A 19,402-nucleotide genomic window follows, 5' to 3' on the forward strand; every position below is an offset into this window, starting at 1 on the left:
TAGCGACAGCTGGGGTTCTCTTCCCAACTTTTTGTTTTGCCGGTAATGATTGTATGACCCGAGTTTCCCTTGAGGCTATCTTTTCTCTAGTTTTGTCTGGTTGTTTTGGGGTGACGGTGAGTATAGGGGATCTAAGTATCCTACTGCTTCTACGGAAGATGGTTCCGTATTCCTCGTCTTAGCCATTTTTACCTTGGTCTATGGAGATCGAACGCCTCTGAAGAGATAGTGTACTCGCTGCGAAGTTGAAAGAAAAAATTAAAGACCGCTCATATATTTTAAATTTACGAATAACCTTTTAAAAACACATCCAACATATCTGCATAACAACCATATTTAGTGACATTTTTTCGTCCGCACCAATGCACTTGCATAACTGCACACATATTTGACAAATCACCGTCATTTTTGACAAACACTGTCATTTCGTGCGACTTGCCAACTCCATGCAACACAAAAGCGATGACATTTCAACAATTGTCGACAATATGCCAGCCGATAAATAGTACTCCAGCTCAGACGGCATCATAAGCTCTGCTCAATGGCGTTCATTCTTTCATTGTCTGCGTTTTTCCCTTATGAGCATATCCATAGTTACCGTTATTGTTGCAGCGCTATTGTGTTCAAGTTGGTTATTGTCATATTAACTGACATTAATTATAATTATTAACAGCTATTGTGCGATGATGCACTATGATGATGCAAAGAAAGACAATTTTCACATAACAAACGAATCTTGACTCGCCGCTGCTTTGTTGGCGCGCAACTAAAGTGGAGCTGCATGCTCTGGACAATTATTGCTGCTGATCTGCATTGTTGTCAGTTGTCAGTTGTAGTACATTGTAAACTGGTGACACTTGAAAAATTATTATACCGTTGACAAATGCCGCGATGGGTGCCGCATTCGGCTGTGGGAAACAAGACATAAAAAATATTGAGTACAAGAAAAAAAGACCAGTAATGCGAGCGCTCTAAATTATAGCACTCTATGAGGTTAGTAAATATTTAGGCGAAATGCGCGCTTCATAAGCGCCCAAGCGACTCTGCATGTTTACCGTAAGTTATTAAGCTCAGCTGACTGACAGCATCACAGCTACGCCTCAGCACTGCTTGAGGCGGCTCAGCTGACGTTCTGACAGCTAATTGCATGTTTAACGGTATTTAAGTTGCATATAGCATTTGTGTTGGTAACTAACGGTATTTTACAGCGTTGGTCAGCTGCAAAAGTATACACAATTTATAAACTAATAAGAGTTATGATGGTCTTCAGTGCTTTCATTAATGCCTCATCTAAGGTAACTCTGTTCATTAATTATTTTCCTGCTCATCTTAGTATTTTGCTTGTGGTTCAATGCTAATTAGCGTCAGAAAATTCAATTTTAGGAAAGAAATAATAATAATTAAATTAATTACAAATAAAATGTGCGCCGTGTGTGGCATATAGGCTCCAGAATGTTGAAGCATGTTGAATGAAGATAAGTTACAGCTTTCTCTCAAGTCTGGAGGTTGGTAAAAACAGAGTGGCCTAGGGCAGTCAATATTTTTTTTCAATCTGTAAGGCACAAAACTTATTAAGAGCTGTCTTAGCTTTCTCCACAAGTTGATCGCAGATGAAGATCGAGCCAGATTTTCTTGCCCACGGGTAACACCATTGCCGCTTAAAAACTGTATAGTTCCAGTTCTGCGCTATAATATAGTTCTAAGCTATAGAGGAACTCGAAACTGATCATTTCATGCTGAAGACAACTCACATATCCTCGAAGCACTGAGAACGACAGTGTCTATGAAGACACTGTATTCGTTTCTAGCAGTTTAAAGCAGGATGATCGGTGAAAGCGGTCAAACTCATACTTTACTTATGTACTTTTAGTACTCGTACAAAGAGCCTTTGTTTTTGCACAGGATAGATAATAAGCTCTTTTGAACCTACTATATTTTACAAGAAACTGCTAGTTCTGTGCATATTTGAACACTCTTTGCCCCAACTGTTCAAAGTTTTAGGCATATCAGACAGTAGGAAGTCACATCTAACCTTCCCGGTTTGAGGTATGCTATTACTGGGAGATACTAGTTCCTCAGACCACTCCGAAAGTTTGGCAGTTTTGATTGCTCGATCCTGAGACTCTCTTTTGTGAATGTGGTGTTTATAGAAGATCCCATATTGTGCAAAGTTTCGTAAGCGGTTTACAAAAGTTTGGGTTGGGACTTTTTTGGATCTTTGGACAACTCCGAGAGTTTAGCACTTTTGATTGATCGATCCTGAGACTCTCTTTTGTGAATGTGGTGTTTATAGAAGATACCATATTGTCCAAAGTTTCGCAAGCGGTTTACAAAAGTTTGGGTTGGGACTTTTTCTTAGATCTGAAGACTATTTTTGTATTGTATTTTATGCATGCTCTCGACAAATACTCAGACAGGACTTCAATCGAACCCACTGAATCTAACATCGAACCCAGCAGAGCAATATAAGATACCAGTGACTCAAGTATGGGCTTGTGGCCAAAAGTTAAGTCGAAAAGTGAACGATAGTCATCGAATTTAGTTGCGAATCTTGTAGATTTAGATCCATTTAGAGATTTTTATTTCACTTCAATACGTGATCTCAATTCAAGCTCTCATCAAGTTATTAGAGCTGATTCTAATACAAACTAATGACGGGATCTGTGCCACACAGCTCTATAAGTTAGCAATAATACCAGTTTGGGACTGTTGGCTAGGAGTTCTCTCGAAAGTGGATGATAGTCATAGAATCGGTTTAAAAAGTCTGTGTGCGCACAACGATACTTCTGCTTTGTACTTCAATGCCACAGCTAATTTTATGCGCTCGTATCATTTAGAAAAACTCCTCTGCTTCATAAAGCAGCTCCATTAGTCAAATGCACAAGCTTTTACTAATTCTCTAGTTCAATTTTGCTCATCATTAGCATTTATGCATATATTTTTTTATTTACATTTTCTTTTTCTCCGCCTAACTATTTAGCAAGCTCTATTTAATTGGCTCGCTTTAGTTTTAATTAAAAGAAAAGTCCACTTACTTTACCGATTGCCTTTGGTTTTTGCCGCTCTAAATAACAACAGCACTTTGTGGCACGATTCCGCACATTTTAGAACTGTTGAAAGCAATACTTAAGCGCTGAATGGCTTATTGCGTCATTAATCTTCATTTTTAATAACTTAATTGCATAGTTTAGCGAGCTAAACTTCTAAGATCTTCTACAATAATTTTGGACATTAATATATACAATGCAAATTTTAATTGACTTTAAAAGAAGGCGGAGTCTTTGACACTCTTCATCTTTCTTTTAATTGGCGGTATAGCCGCGTAGAGGCTGAAAGTGGTGTTCAACGAAGCGCGTTTGGTGCATCAGCTTTAGAATTAAGTTTATGAACAATACAGCATTAAAGAATAGAGAAAGAGTTTTGTTTTCTAACAAATCTTCAGTCTACGCCCTCATTCTAAACGGTTGGTCTTTGAGTGTGCCCTCAATATACAATATTACAGAAGAGATAATATAAATGCAGCTCTGTGTACTATATCTTCCATATCTTTACATTTTAGATCTTTTAAATTAGATCGGAACCTTTTCTCCAATTACTATTTTAATAGATTGCTTCCAAGGAGAGCTCTCATCCTCTGAAGTCCAAAACTCTAGGTCGGTCTCCGATTAATCAATACTAAAATTATTCCAAGAAATCGAGCTAAGCAGAGTCTTTATATCAGAGCTCATAGATCCAATTTAAGAAGTACGAACAAAATTTTATACAACGTTCTATAATGAACCTTCAAATCGCTCGGACTCCTTGCTTTTTAAGGTCAAGTTATTTAGAGTTCCATATACATACATATATGTATACTTAAATGACTTTCAGTTCTGATTTGGAATATCCTACATAGCTGAGTCTCTGATAACATCTGGTCTCATAAGAAAACCAGGCATGAGTTTTAAAGTTGTGCGCAGAGGTCCTAGAAACCTTCTCAATGCAATGAGCCTGAGAAAAAGTTAACCTTGAGTTTTCTTTCTGTATAGTAAGAATGGATCTCTGTTTCAAAGCGCTTACTATAAACATTGTCTTAAAAAATATTGCTTTTGTGGCTGTAAAAAATATAGTCGGGCTAGGACTCAGACTCAGTGGCTTGTTTATAAGTCAAGTATAAGAGAACTCAACCAAGCTCGAGCTTCACTTTGAAAGAGATGGAAAGCATGTCTCATTCACTCCTTATATACCATTATTCTTATAAAAAAATTGTTGATAGTGGAGTAATTTGCGCTTGAAGGTATAGTTCGCGAATGGTTCATGAACGGATTGATGTGGTGTGTGTCTTAGCTATAAAATTCGATTATTACTGAGAGCATACCTGATAATGGGATGCTACTGAATGTGTTTCAAACTAGCATAGTTAGTTGAAAGTCTAACAGAGATACTTATAAACAATATACAGTTTGAAAGCAATAAGTTTAGATCTAAAGCAGTGTTCCCCAAACTATTTGAACCCGAAATGCCCAACTAGTGAAAAGTTATAAAACTTCTACCGGCATCAAACCTATGAAACTGTAAAGCGTAATACCTTAATTCTAGCTTCTAACAATAATTTGTGAAAACATTTACAACAACGTAGTGCTCTTCATAATATCGCAACAAATTCTGGAACGAAAGCAGGCAATTCGCAATGAAAGAGGAACAGCAAATAATTTAGGCATGAAATTACATACCTCGCACAAGAATAAAGAAGAAAGTAAAAACAGAAAGAAAAAAGCCCAACCAACAGACCGGCAGCGCCAATGGTACCCAGAAATGGCCGGGCGAAGCAACTGGCGTGGTGGAGCCACACGCTTTGGTTATGTGAAACGAACAAGCTTAACACTTGAGTGCCTTCATTTCGTTGCTTAAATAAATCAACAGGAAATTATAACAGCAAAAAGAACAAACACAAAAAAAAAAAATTACAAAACACAACAACAGTTGAGCATATTTATCGGCAGCTAAACTCATCAGCATATCTAGCCGTCATGCCATGTGCTGGGCCATATTGCTGCTGATGATGTTGCTGATGTCTATGAAAAAGTTTCATTCAACATATGATAAACAATAAAATTACGATGTGCATGAGAGTATGTGTCTGTAAATACAAACAACAAAAACAACTATACATAAAGAGCCAACAAAAAAAAGCTAAGGGCATCCGCGCGTACAAATGAATATTAGTAGTCTGTTGAACTGCTCTTTGTGAGCCACTCTCCCACTTTCCGCACCGCGCCACATAACTGCGCGTGTTCCGCTGACAGACGTTGAACCAACGAAGCCGAGACTCATCATGGCGGTTCACTGGCGTCCAAAGCAAACTGAAAAGTGTCAGCAAACTGTGGCAAGTGTCATTTGGGTTCAAAATTATTATGCGGCGAAATCCGGTAGATCTGGCAAAAACTTAGTACTCTTACTAATGAGAGCAAAACCAAGTAGAATTGGTTGTAAACGTGTTTTTGATTGTATAGTTATATTTTTCTTAGAAGAACTTACCCACTCGTCAAGATAAAGAAGAAGAGTAGGTTTCTTAAACGTCAAAATGGGTTGCAGAGTTGCAATAAGCGAGAGTCCATAGATCACGGTGTTCCATTGATCTCAAAATCATCCATCTTCTGAAATTTCTGGTTCTATTGAGCTAAAATCTTTCGATAGTCGTATAAATATGGCGTGATTAGTACCGCTTAATACTATAGAATCAGCAAGTGGTTCAATATTACCTCCGAAGACTTGGTTGTAAACCATATCAAAACCAAGAATTTCTCAAAAGCACGAATAACTCATTGGCTTGACTAGTTTTACGAAACTTCAATCAATTTTTCGAAAAACTTCGATTCTTCCTCTTAGAAAAGTCATGTTTAATTGTCACCGGATGCGAAGTTCTGATGTTCTGTCAGTTATAAAATGAAATCGGTGATGGTGCGGTCGGATTTTGCTTCTAAATCGTTAGGAAGGGTTCATAGATAGATATATTTGACACCGTTGTTATTGGTACGAGAAACTTTTTGATGATCCCCGAGGCAGATGAGTAGAACTGTTAATCTTCAAGTATAGCAGATGTAGTATTGTATTTTAGGATGAACTGAGCCGTACAAACCAAGCTTAACTTCGAAGGAAGCATATATAAATAGTAATACTAGGATCGTTTATTGTTGTGCTTTATGTTATAGAGTTACATTAATTCATCAGAGCACTTTTGTACGTAAATCTTACAGTGATCCAAAAACTATGGTTTGTACGACATTATTCGTAACTGGTTTGAAGAATCTTAATGAGGACAATTGGTACTCTAATTTATCGAGTGTTTATTGAAGATCTTAAGAAAGATAAAGAGCTCGAAGGCTCCGTGCATAACGCGACAAAAGTGAACTCTCCGTATCTGGCTAGTGATCTTGAGCTCAATGAAGCTTTACAAAACACTGAATGGACTATTGAGGACTGATCGAAGATGACGCATGATTTTCTTGGCTCGTCGTTCTTTTACAAAAATAACGACTTTCAGTAGACAAAAGAATTTCCAGTAGAAAAATAAAAATGTAAGGGACGTTTAGTATGGCGACTAAGAACAACTACTTGCGAAGGCAGGTTCTCAGCTTCCACACTCTTACGTGCCAGTTGAGATCGTTTGTGCTTTCCTTTGTACTTCTACTTTGTCCCGACCACAGTCATGGTATTTAGCTTCTCACGTCGCAAGCAAACCAACAGCCATGCATTTAGCACTGGGTTGAGCCCCTCACACCATCCAATTTACTGCTGGTATGCATATGTTTGCATCATCATCGCTTTTAATTTTCATGTAGCTGTTGCTCCAATTGTTGCAGCAGCAGCAGCACCAGCTATGATGACACAGCACGCTACTGGCAACAGTCTAATTTGAAGTTTCTTCTTTATTTCTATTTCATATTTTCTTCACCCACTTGTCAGGTTTGTTGTGTTTTCATTAGCTCAAATTGGGCGCTACTCATATGCATGTATGTAGATATGTATACACTGTGGTGCATTGTGGCAACGCCGTGCTATGTAACTTCTTCATATGTATATATGTATGTATGTATGTGGGTCTCCGCAAACACTTTCTTCTCAACTTTGTCATTACGTGCACTGTCACCTCGTGTGCTCGCGCGCCCCTTGACACTTCAGGCCTTACGTGCTACTTTTATATAAACACATGTACTTAGATGAATGCAAAGATAAAGTACCATATATGTATGTACATACTCGTACATACCCACTTATGTACATATGTATGTCGGTACCCCCATATGACTTGGGGATCTACTTATTTTCTCTGTAATCAGCTCGTTGATAATCGTAATGTTTGTCGCTGCTAGTGCAAGTGTGTGTAGTTTCACAAAACAGGTTCAGTGACCTGAAAACTTTGATAGAAATTTCTCCAAGTAAATTTTGAAAATATACCAGAAACTTTATACACTTAAGATCTGTTGAATTAAGGTGACGAGCACGATCTTAATAGCACACTAGGGCTTTAAACTCGTTCCACATACCTCAACTTATTTCGCAATCGAGTTTTATATGAATTACCTTACATAGGATGTAATCGGCCGCTTCGATTCAACAGAGATGTACGCTGGAACCCGCTTCTGAAGATCTAATCTGCCGCTTCAACAGAGATCTGTATGTTGTAACTCGTTTCTTAAGCTCTAATCTGGCGTGTCGTTTCGAAAGAGATACTATGTACGTTGGAACCCGCTTCTGAAGATCTAATCTGCCGCTTCGATTCAACAGAGATCTGTTCTGAAGTTCGCAGCATTGTAGTGCCTAAAAGTTTCGTGCAACCACGCTATTATCTACCCGGCCTCTGTACCTCTAAAGGTCAACTATATCTTCTTCATCTATCCTCTAAGTCCTCTTCTGCCTCTATTTTCTACCATGTAAATACTTTTGGAATACTTTTTCGGGGTTGCGTAAAATATCAAAATCGTTCTATTTGGATAACTATTTTTGGTTAGGTATGTATTTCTTTCTCTCAAACATTCGTCATGGTTTTCGCTATGTATTACGGCATTAAATACTTATTCGGCTATTAAATCCAAAGTGTAAGGACAGAGTTTATGTTGCAATTCTTGTAACGGAAGATAACATTACTAAATTAGTTTGAAAATGGTGATTTTTATAAATCTGATGCGGTCCGTTTATGTAGAACCGAGTTTAATTTGAATGGAATGAAGCTGATGGAGTCTATGTTGGTTTTGGAATCAGAGTGGAGGTCTTTCTCTGCTTTCCCCGGAGGGTAGTGCGTCGAATACTTTCAGAGCTGGAGTGTTTCATCGAAAGAACCTAGTACCTAAGTTTTTGAGATATCGATCTGAAATTTTGCAGACGTCTTTTTTCACCAAGAAGCTGTTCACTTGTCGGTATCGCTGATCCTAATCAAGTTTTTGTATGGAAAACTTTTTTATTTAGTCCAGTCATTTAAGCTTAAATTAGGTATGAATCTCGGAATGCGATATACCCATTTATATGTCTGTAAATACTTGTATATTGACACCCTAAAGTTGTTTCAAAACCTACATATGGTAGGTATATGTATTTACGGACTTATAAATGGGTATACCGCATTCCGAGGTGAACTTAATATAATGACTGGACTAATTTGACATGATATCTCCACGAAATTTTGCATCCTGTATAATATTGTCCAAGTCAGCGCCGTGATCTGAAGACATATCCAATTAGACCACTATAGCATATAGCTGCCTTACAAACAGACAGGCGAAAATCAAGTTAGAGTTCTTTTTATACCCTTTATGTAATAAGAAATGCATCTGTTCAGTTATTATAGCTTCGTTGCAGCCGAGGTTAAAGATTTTTCTTGTTTTATAACTGTTCTTGCAAAAATTTTGTACTTTTTACAAAAAACTGGGTACTAAAACTTCTCCAAGTCGTTAACTACTATTTTAGTAACGATCGGTTCGGTCGGCCAAAGCTTTTTTAAGCTTTCTAAAAGTTTGCGTAAGCTTTCTCGACTGTCAGTTCACGAAACAGTTACCTTTGCACCTCCCCTTGCACTCGTACGCACCTACTTCTAAGCAATCGTTTTTGCGCCTTCCGCTCAGCTACGGCCATTTATGCTAATTACCCAGCAAGTAGATCGTAAAGTGGGTGCACAAAGTTCATTTCGGTAAATACTAGAGCGCTGCTTCTTCGCCAACCGACAGCGACAAGATAATTTCATGTGCGTTACATGCAACCATTTGCAACTTTTTCGTGTACATATCGACCAACCCACTTGTCGGCGGTTACTGCCACTTACTAGGTTATGAGTATACAAATGTATACAATGTAGGTGCATGTACGCGCGCCCTCCGCACTCGGCTGTATGGACGCATGCTTGACTTAATGGCAATTTGCCTGTAATTTACTGCGCTTCCATGGAAAAGTGGCAAGCATTTAAGTGCTGCAAGTACGAATGTGGCAATAGTAGTTATTGTTTTTGTTATTTTTGGTTTTTTTATAGCAACTGACTGCCTTAGCAGACACGACGCAGCTACTTCACCTACATTTTTAGAACGCACGCACACTCACATACATACATTACATACATAGCTATGTACAGATGTTGCTTGGTTGCATGTCAAGCGCTTTTGTGCGTGTAATTTACTGTTGGGGTTTAAAGTTCGTTAGTCAACAATGTGGCAAGTTTTTTTTTTAGAGCAACAGACTTTTTAATGAAATTTTTTTTTATTTCTTTTTAAGTGAAATTTTTGAAAACGCTTCAAAGTGTAGCAAGTATTGCACAAAATGTAGCACATAAGCGTGTATGTGTCTACGTACATAAGTATGTATGTTTGGTATCCCATAACTCTCCGACAGATGTTACACCGCCCTATGGCGTCATGCAGCTGGCGTCATTTTTGGTTACGCTTCAGTGATTTTCAGGCAGCCGAAATGCCTATATGGAGCTTCTGTGGCAGCTCTGATATTTTTACACTTAACAAGCCTACATATATACCATACATACATATGTATATATGTACATACATCCTTACGCAGTGACTATGGCTACGCTTTCGTCTCGGCTTCAGCTTCATTCAATATATTGCCGGTAGAAAGAACAGTTTTTGTTGCATAAAAATAACTTGTACCTGACAGCTTTTTGGTCCATACAGTTCTTCAGTGTTTCATTACATAAATTAACCCAGACCCATGTGTCTGTTGAATATTTCTTTCTTTCTCAATCTCGTAGTAAGAACACGAGCTCGATTTTCGGAACCAGATGCTGGGTCCATCCACCATCCTTTTTGCGCTCCTTTTAGTCACCAAAAATAATAATACGGCGGCGTGAGACCAATCCAAGAACCTAGAAAGCCAGTCAAGAAGCTGGGAAGACTCTGAAAGTCAGTAGAAGTAAAGGTCTCAGACCTTTAGTCTTACAAAAGGTCCAGAGATCTTGATATTGTAGTCTGTTAAGCCTGAAAAATAGGATCGAAAAGACCGGTAGAAACCCTAGGCACAGAATCTTAGGCTTACAGAAGCTCCAGAGCTCCTGGCATTGTAGTCTATTAAATTCGATCATACAGACTACACTCATCATTACTGAAGTCAACGTATAAATCGCACAAAAACCGATAGAAATCCTAGACACAGAATCTTAGGCTTGCAAAGCTCCAAAGTTCTTGTTATTGTAGCCTGTTAAACTGTTGTCAATACAGTCGAGACCCATTATCCATAATTCCAATTTGAGAAGAGTTGCTGCATGGTTCGTTCCATTTCATTAAAAGATTTTTTTCATATGTCCAATTTAAGATGAGCTCTTGAATGACTGTAAAGAACAACCTCTTCACGTGCTTTCTGAGAATTGCCGAACCAAAAGTCATCTTCTTTCATCTGTTACGAACTTGTCAAAACAACGCGTTTCTTGGACTTCTTCTTCCATGAATACTATGTAAAAATGTTTTGGTGTTCTTATCTAACTATCTGGAATTACGATTTCGGTTTGGAACGACTCACTGCACAAATCTCGTCACAGCGCCATCTACGGTGCAAATTTTTTGACTAAAATTATTATTTACGCCAATTTTTGTATACTTTTTCTCTTCAAACCAATTTTTGTCTGCTAAAAAAGCTGCTACTGTGACAAAGTCGGTAAATACTTTTATTTGCACGCTCATTGTTTGCAGCAAGTGAGTCGTAAAACGCGCACAATGTACGTTCGACTGCGCCAACCGCCGGTTACCGTGGTCTGAATCACTTATCACGGAAAAAGAAATAAAAATAAAATAAATTACAAGCCACAACTTCTATGCGCCACTACACCGAATTCCAGCATTTGTCTACTGCGCCGACAGCGCCAGCACACAAGTCACTACGCAGTTATTGCGTTAAAGTGGCAACTCGCATGAAGCTCAGACGCCATTGCCACCATTGCGTGCTTTTATTAACTCGTCGTTAACGCTGGCTGTGGTGCAGTTCACGCGGACGCCGTGAAAATAGAGTGAGTGATGTATGGCCGCGCTCGGCGCGCATGATTTTCACTGACTGCATTTTTTCGCACATAATTTTTATTACAGCGCGAAAATGAGCGCAAACTTTTTGAAGGGAAAATACTATGTACGCAGTCTCAAAAAAGCAAATAATAAAAAATTTAAGTAAAGAAATTTCTAAATATGTTTGTGGCATCAACTTGTCGCCAATGAATCATTTTCTGCGTTCGACTTTGACTGTTGCAACAAATTTTCGTTATGATCACAAGGGTTTTTCCTTCACTCTCTTGTGCATCTTGTGCAACAAAGTGACTTAGTGTGAAAATGAAGTGACTTTTTCCGGTAGAAAGTGTCTTGGAATAATTAAAAATCCCGAGTTGCTCTACCGGCTTTTGTTTATACACACTAATTCTTTGAAAATAGTGTAGCTTATATACTAAAGAGCCCGATTTATTATAAAATAAAGGTCATTTTTACCAGAAGCCTCAACTAGTGTCTACTTTTTTTCAGACTATGATTTTTCATGATCGTTCAGCGACGCTTACTGTCTTGATATACTTCTATCAAGTTTTTACTGGCAAGATTCTCAATAAGTGCGTCCATATATGATGATTCAGTTGTGTTTCCTATTCAGTTCCATGTTGATTTTTTCTTTTTATTGCTTTTATTTAAACATTTTTCTTATCCTTGGCACTAACATTTTCGTCAGCAGTTTTCATTGTACCGCACAAAGTTTTATTAATAAAAATAACTTGCAACATGAACAAGAAAATATTATAAAAGTAAAGCTGAATTAGAACGTAAACAAAATCGATAACAATAAGGTAGTGTGTAGACTACCAATTTTTGATTATCGGTTAGGCAAGGTGTAGACTGCCGACTTAGTTGATTAAAGCAATAAAATTTACAATATTAGCTAATATCAAGTATATTTGGAAATAAGTATATAATATTTTAATTCTATATTTAAAAATATATTTGTTTTTTTAATAAATCAATATTTTGCTGCCAAGTGCATATGTATTTCTTCACATTTAATTGAGCCTTGCCTTGAAACTTCCGCAATATTTCCAATTACAACTTCATTTCCACTGACAAATTTTGTCTCATTGGCCCTATGCGCACACCTCTCTACATATTATAATATATTTTCTGAGGTGTTGGTGCCCTTGTCTTCACACTTACCATGTTACCCAAGCAGTTCTTTACACATGCAATAAAAAGACACAATTAGAAGAATCTTAATTTGCTTGTTAAACAAAAATTACTTACATATGATTCTACAATTTCACACTTGCTTGACTGCGCGCGAATACACTACTGCGCCTATTCTGGCACTTCACCACAAAGCCCTCTCGCACTCGTACAAAAAAATTTATTACTACACATGACACTACTTAAGGTGCGATCACATGAAGAGAGGGCGACACGACCAAAGTGAATACCAGTTTCTCAGATAGCTGCAGAATCGCATTGTAGCTCTCATCAGGTCCAGTACTTTTGATAAACAAAAAGTTTCCTATATATTTACTAATTCAATTATTTCGGAAAAGCAGCAACTTTCTTTTCAGGAAGTTGTTATTTGACTGTTAAAGAGCTCTTTTTCAAAGTATGTAGGTCCAGCAGTATCACCTAGAAGTCGCCAGAGTTAATTATATTCTATTACAATAAACATTATTTGAAATAATCTGAAACCTCTTCGCTTTCTCGCTCAGAAAAATATACTACTCAGTAGTTGTCCTAACCTTCAGTTGTCGCCCAGAGTCGTTTCCAGGCTTTTACTCTGCTCACAGCTTTATGGTTATTATACAAATAACGCTTAAATTTCACAGCAAAAGTTCATCTTCTTCATTTTTTATTCCGATACATTTAAAATTTTATTATTCAGATTTTTTTTCGCCACCTAGTGCCTTGTGTTGTCGTTTATTGTCGCATAGTGTGTTCACACCTTAATCATAATGCTACAAATTGCGCATAAATGCAGCTGAAAGTGGCAACAACTGAGGTGTAGTCACTTTTCGTTGCTGCTAGCGCTACTGTGGCGTGCCTAACAAACCAAAGTATTTTCGTACTTCTTGCTGAATTGCCAAAAAGACAAATTGAAGGCAGGAAAATGCCATGAACTTGAGTGAAGTGGCATGGAAAAATTGTGCACAGCGGCAAACATAAATGTGTGTTTGTAGATATGTTTGTATGTATGTGCATAAATACATATGTATATATTATATTATACTTATGTAGCGCTTGTGGAGGCCATTTTCAGATATTTATGCGCGTTGGGGTATTGAACTTGAAAAATTTAGTTGCGTTACTTGATTTTTTTATGACAGGGTTGCATGGCGAATGCTGAACATTAGTTTGCGTTGTGGATGAATGAAAATTTGTGGTTTTAAAACGAAAAAAATTATTTGTTGAATAATGAAATAACTTTTTTTAAGTTTTTCAAATAAAAATAAAATTAAAATTAAAAAATAAAAGACAAAAAAATATTATAAAAATTTTCAGAAAAATTTGAAAAAAAAAAATGTTTAAAAATAATTAATATTTTTTTTATTTTAAAATTTTTTTTTTAATATATTTTTTTTGGAAATTAAAATCATTTATTAATTTTCAACTTTTTTTAAATTTTTTTGAATATTTTATTATTATTTTTTTTTATTTATTAAATTATCAAAAACATTATTTTTTTGAAAATTTAATTAAATTAATTTAATTATGTATTTTCAACATTTTTTTTTAATTTTTCTGTACATTTATTTAAGTTTTTTTTTATTATTATTTTATTTTTAATATTTAATTTTTAATAATAATGTTTTTAATAATTTAAGAAAATATTTTTTTTGGAAATTAAAATCATTTATTTTTTTTTCACTTTTTTTTTTTTAATTTTCTATACATTTTTAGACTTTCTTTACTTATAATTTTATATTTTTTTTTTTAGTTTGGACGATTATTAAATGAAAATTCTTTATTATTCAACAAAAATTTTTTTCGCACTCAACAAATTTTATCATCCTCATATCGGTGCTTCTATTTTTATGCTTTTAATTTTTAATTTTTTTTAAATATGTTTTTTTGAAAATTAAAATCATTTATTTATTTTTAAACTTTTTTTTTATTTTTTTGAATATTTTATTATTATTATTTTTTTATTTATTAAATTATCAAAAAGATTAGTTTTTGGAAAATTAAAAAAAGAAATTACTTTTCAACAATTTTTTTTTTTTTAATTTTTCTGTACATTTATTTAAGTTTTTTTTTATTATTATTTTTATTTTTTTTTATTTTTAATATTTAATTTTTAATAATAATTTTTTTTTAATAATTTAAGAAAATATTTTTTTGGAAATTAAAATCATTATTTTATTTTCCAAAATTTGTTTTTTTTTTTTAATTTTCTATACATTTTTAGACTTTCTTTACTTATAATTTTATATTTTTTTTTTTAGTTTGGACGATTATTAAATGAAAATTCTTTATTTTTCAACAAAAAATTTTTTCGCACTCAACAAATTTTATCATCCTCATATCGTCGCTTCTATTTTTATGCTTATGTCATTGTATTTTTGAGCACCCACATCAATTTTTTCTGCCAATCCAAATATTTGTTTGTCTACATACATAAGCATATCCGCTTGGCTTATGAGATCTTATAATATTTGTTTATGCCTTTGAGAGCAATTTCCGAATGCTCTACATATACTATAAACATAAAAACATATATACATATGTACATATGTATCTACAGCAACGCACTAAATTTCTAGGCAAATTGAAATTTTGCTTATTTAGAAAATTTATAAATAAAGCACACAAAATGTTGGATATCATAATATGGTATCTAGAGGCAATAAAAATATACTATATATTTGAACAACTTTATATGCATTTGTATGTATATTATGTATAGTATATAAGGTGCCTTTATATGGTTCAAATTATTATGAAAGTGCGAAAAAAGTTTAATAAACATATTTTGCTCGTTTAACTGTAAAGAAATAAAGTCATTATGAAACTTGGTGAACCGTTAATTGGGCTCTCCACATAATATAGTGACTTCACGTTTGTCAACCGGCATTTTTTACGGCGAAATTTGCTTAATTTCTATGCTTTCTATGCTAATCCACGCATTCCAGTTACGTTAGCTTTCGCCAGTGGCTTCATTCGGCATAATTCTCACGAGCGGCTTTCCGTGCGCCAATTAGTTGTAAATTATTTTTATGATATTTTCTTCATGGTTCTTCGCGCATGTGAATAACTGCTTGTCAACAAGTTGTCTTTATTCTAGTTGCGAGTTTTTTTCATTCGCTAATGAAATGTGTGTATAATTCTCAACAGGTTTATATAATATATTTTATATAACTTTTGAAGCGACCTAAAGATTCGTTGTAAAAATTTAGCACTTATTATTGGATTTATGGTCGTGCTAATGGCGTGCCGTTGAGTATAAGTTGGGAAAGAAGCCCTTAGTTGCGGGAATAATGAGGCTAATGCGTATTCTTTGCATAATTGAGGTTATCGGACGCTTAGGACCCTCAAAGTGCTTCTGATGTTGCATTAAATAACGAGAAATCCTCGGTGGCTTGTAGTTTACATTGAAGTGTAAAAATTAGAATTAGATAGAGATGAGTCCCAGGCCATAGTTCTTGTAGAAAACTACGCTCTTCCCTAACATAATCTCACTTAGTAAAAAATTTAGACTTCCAACGAATCTAAAATATTTTTGTCGGCGCTTCAAAATTGTAGTTGCCATAATTTTCGTCGTCGTTCAAGCGCATCAACTTCGGGTACAGATTCCACTTCTTCGAAAGTTGACTTTTATTTAAAAATTATCATTTTTCTACTTTACAGCAAACAATAAAAAAAATGGTGTGATAAAAGAGTCAGCTGAGTGCTAATAGTTATGACAAAAACGCCAACCTCTAACGGTACTAAATTTGAATAAATAACAGTTGTTCAAAACAAAATCGAATACTCGTTTAATATAACGGTACTAAACAAGGATACTCAACTTTTTACTCGAAAAAACGGCAAATAAAACGGTACTGAAGAAGGTCACTCGAGTAAATGCTAGATAAAGTTAGTACTCGCTAATAACGGTACTAAAGAAGGCTACTCAATTAGTTAATAGACAAAACGGTAAATATAACGTTAATACTCGCTAATATAACGTTACTAACGACGGTTATCCGAGTAGATGCTATACAAAACGAGTACTCGCAAAATATAACGGTAATAAACGAGTAGGCGCTACTTAAAACGAGTGAAAGTAAATAATTATTTCAAAGTAAATTTAAAATACGCGCGTAACGGAACCAAAAAATACGGCACTCATTAATCACAACCCAATAATATTATTAAAAAATATGCTATTTAATTATTAAGCAAATTAAAAATTAATTTACCGCTTCTACAACAACTTTTAGTCAACATACCAAAAATACACAAAAAACAACCAAAATGAATTGCGTTGCAATACCGCCACCGGAAGAGAAACAGCAACCGACGCTGCAAATAATGCACAGCGAACTGGTGTTGCCATCACCGCACGCCCAACCGGATGTCAACAACTGCAGCAACAGCAGCGGCAACACATCAAAAACGCAATCACTGCAGCGTACCACACACCTGTATTGTCGCTCGTTGGAGAAGGAACGCGGCGATCGGCGCACTTCGTCGCGCGGCTTAGCTTCGTGTCTGCGCGGTGAACGCGATGAATTCGTCGGTGATTACCGTGAGTTGCGTCCGCGTGCGCAACAAATCGATTTGCTGCCGACAGTTATGATTAGTCACGGTGGTGCGGGATATGGCGGTGCGGATAATGTTGCTGGCGCTGCAACGTCTGGTGTTGGCAATAACGGAGCTATGGAGTCGCATAATACCGATGCGAGTGGCAGGTGTAAGTGTTTACATTGATAAGTATATTTAATTGCGGTGTAAGTGAGATGACAAATGTCACTTTGACAGCTGTCAAGTCAATTGGGACACTACAAATATAGAAAGAAAGAGAGAAAGTAGTGAGTTATGGAAAAGTATGCTTTTAAACATCGTAAATGAAAGTTAAGCTAGGGAAAATTATTTCAACTACGGTTTTCCTTTTAATTAAATGGCAACCCTTAAAATGTTTTAAATTTTTAAGATGCTGTTTTGAGTAATTTTTTGTAAAATGTATTTATCTATCATCTGGCAACTTTGCACAAAATAAATGATTTACCCTATCATATTTAATAATAAAAATATTCTGTGACCAGTTTAGGCGAAATAGTCGAGAAATTGCACCTTTTTAGTTTGTATTTAAAAAATCATCTGGCAACTATGCTCAAATTAAATAATATGATATGGTATATTTAGTAATAAGAATATTGTGTGGCCTTTCTAGGCGAAATAGTTGAGAAATTACGTTTTTGTTGAAATTAAAAAAAAAAATATCTGGCAACTATGCTCAAAATAAATGATTTACTCAATCATATTTAATAATAAAAATATTGTCTGTGCACTCTAGATGAGGTTAAAAAATTACACCAACTCTCCCTTTGAACTAATGAACTTTAATTAATAATAATATGGCAACTCTATTTATAAAATTCGTGTAGCAGCTTTATCCATAACAATATTTCAATATTGTTGTATTTTAATTTTCTTTTATGAAGTTTCGCATTTTTTTTAAATTAAATTACTTGTAAATTCTTTCAATGTGGCAACTCTATAAAAACATTTTTTATTGAGTATTTCATTATATTTGCGTTCAACGTACTCGCGTATATCTTAATGATTTTTAGGAAACAAAAAGAACAGTGAAAACTGTTTGAGCATGATTTCACGCATACAAAACAGTTGGAATTGACGCGCGACTGCGTCAGCGCGCTTATTCAAATTGATTTGCCACATTTGGCGTGCAGCCGACAAAGCAAAAAGGCTATAAAAAGCCAAATTAATAATTTTGCAATGAGTTCATCGCGAATTAATAATTTTTAAGGGTTTTCGTGCGGCAACAAGTGCACACACATACTTATAAATATGTACAATATACATATGTGAGTGTGTGTGTTTATATTCACATCTTTTGAACCACATGCTTTTATTTTTTCTTGAATGTTAAGCATGCAACATGTGCAAAAACTAAAAAGGAATCACCCTAATAAATTTATATGGAATGATATTCAAAATAGAAATATATTAAAAAACAAAAGCTAAATTTCCAAGAAGTCATAATTTTTAATTTAAAATATTAGAAAAATAGTAAAAAAAATATTAACAATAATTTATTTCGAAAAAAATTTTAAAATTAAAAAAAAAAAAATCAATTTACAAAATATTGAAAAATTAAATAACAGAAAGCATAAATAAAAATTATAAAAGTTTTAAAATATTAAAATTAATAAAAAATAAAAAAAACAAGTAAGGAAGGGCTAAGTTCGGGTGTCACCGAACATTTTATACTCTCGCATGATAAAGTGATAATCGAGATTTCATTATCCGTCATTTACATATTTTTTTATTTTGCTGTAAAATTAATTAGAATTAAATTCTAAGAGATTTACCGATATTTTCGGTGAAAAATTAGGTTAGGTTAGGTTAGGCACTGAGTTCTTCGTGTTCGATATCAGGGACCTTGAAAAGTTATAGTCCGATCACGACAATTTTTCCACAAAGGATACCTCAGCTCAAATACCGTATTTGTGTAAAGTTTTATTCCGCTATCATCATTGGTTCCTAATGTATATATTATACAGAGAAGGCATCAGATGGAATTCAAAATAGCGTTATATTGGAAGAAGGCGTGGTTGTGAACCGATTTCACCCATATTTCGTACATGTCATCAGGGTGTTAAGAAAATATTATATACCGAATTTCATTGAAATCGGTCGAGTAGTTCCTGAGATATGATTCTTGGTCCATAAGTGGGCGACGCCACGCCCATTTTAAATTTAAAAAA

The 19,402-nt window shown here is 35.0% G+C and overlaps 1 protein-coding gene across 7 annotated transcripts in view; it reads left to right on the forward strand.

The window, feature by feature from the left end:
- LOC105228580 (ras GTPase-activating protein raskol) overlaps positions 1-19,402 on the forward strand; it is a 254,245-nt gene that overhangs the window by 124,585 nt on the left and 110,258 nt on the right. For 4 of the 7 annotated variants that reach the window (XM_049455593.1, XM_049455594.1, XM_049455595.1 and 1 more), the window contains exon 3: positions 16,317-17,364. The exons of the other annotated variants lie outside the window; for them this stretch is intronic. In XM_049455593.1, the coding sequence (XP_049311550.1) occupies positions 16,926-17,364 (439 nt within the window). In that variant the 5' untranslated portion in view covers positions 16,317-16,925. The remainder of the gene's footprint in view (positions 1-16,316; positions 17,365-19,402) is intronic. 7 annotated transcript variants of the gene reach the window in all.

The sequence above is a fragment of the Bactrocera dorsalis genome, chromosome 4, assembly GCF_023373825.1.
Source record: "Bactrocera dorsalis isolate Fly_Bdor chromosome 4, ASM2337382v1, whole genome shotgun sequence".
NCBI classification, from domain to species: Eukaryota; Metazoa; Arthropoda; class Insecta; order Diptera; family Tephritidae; genus Bactrocera; species Bactrocera dorsalis.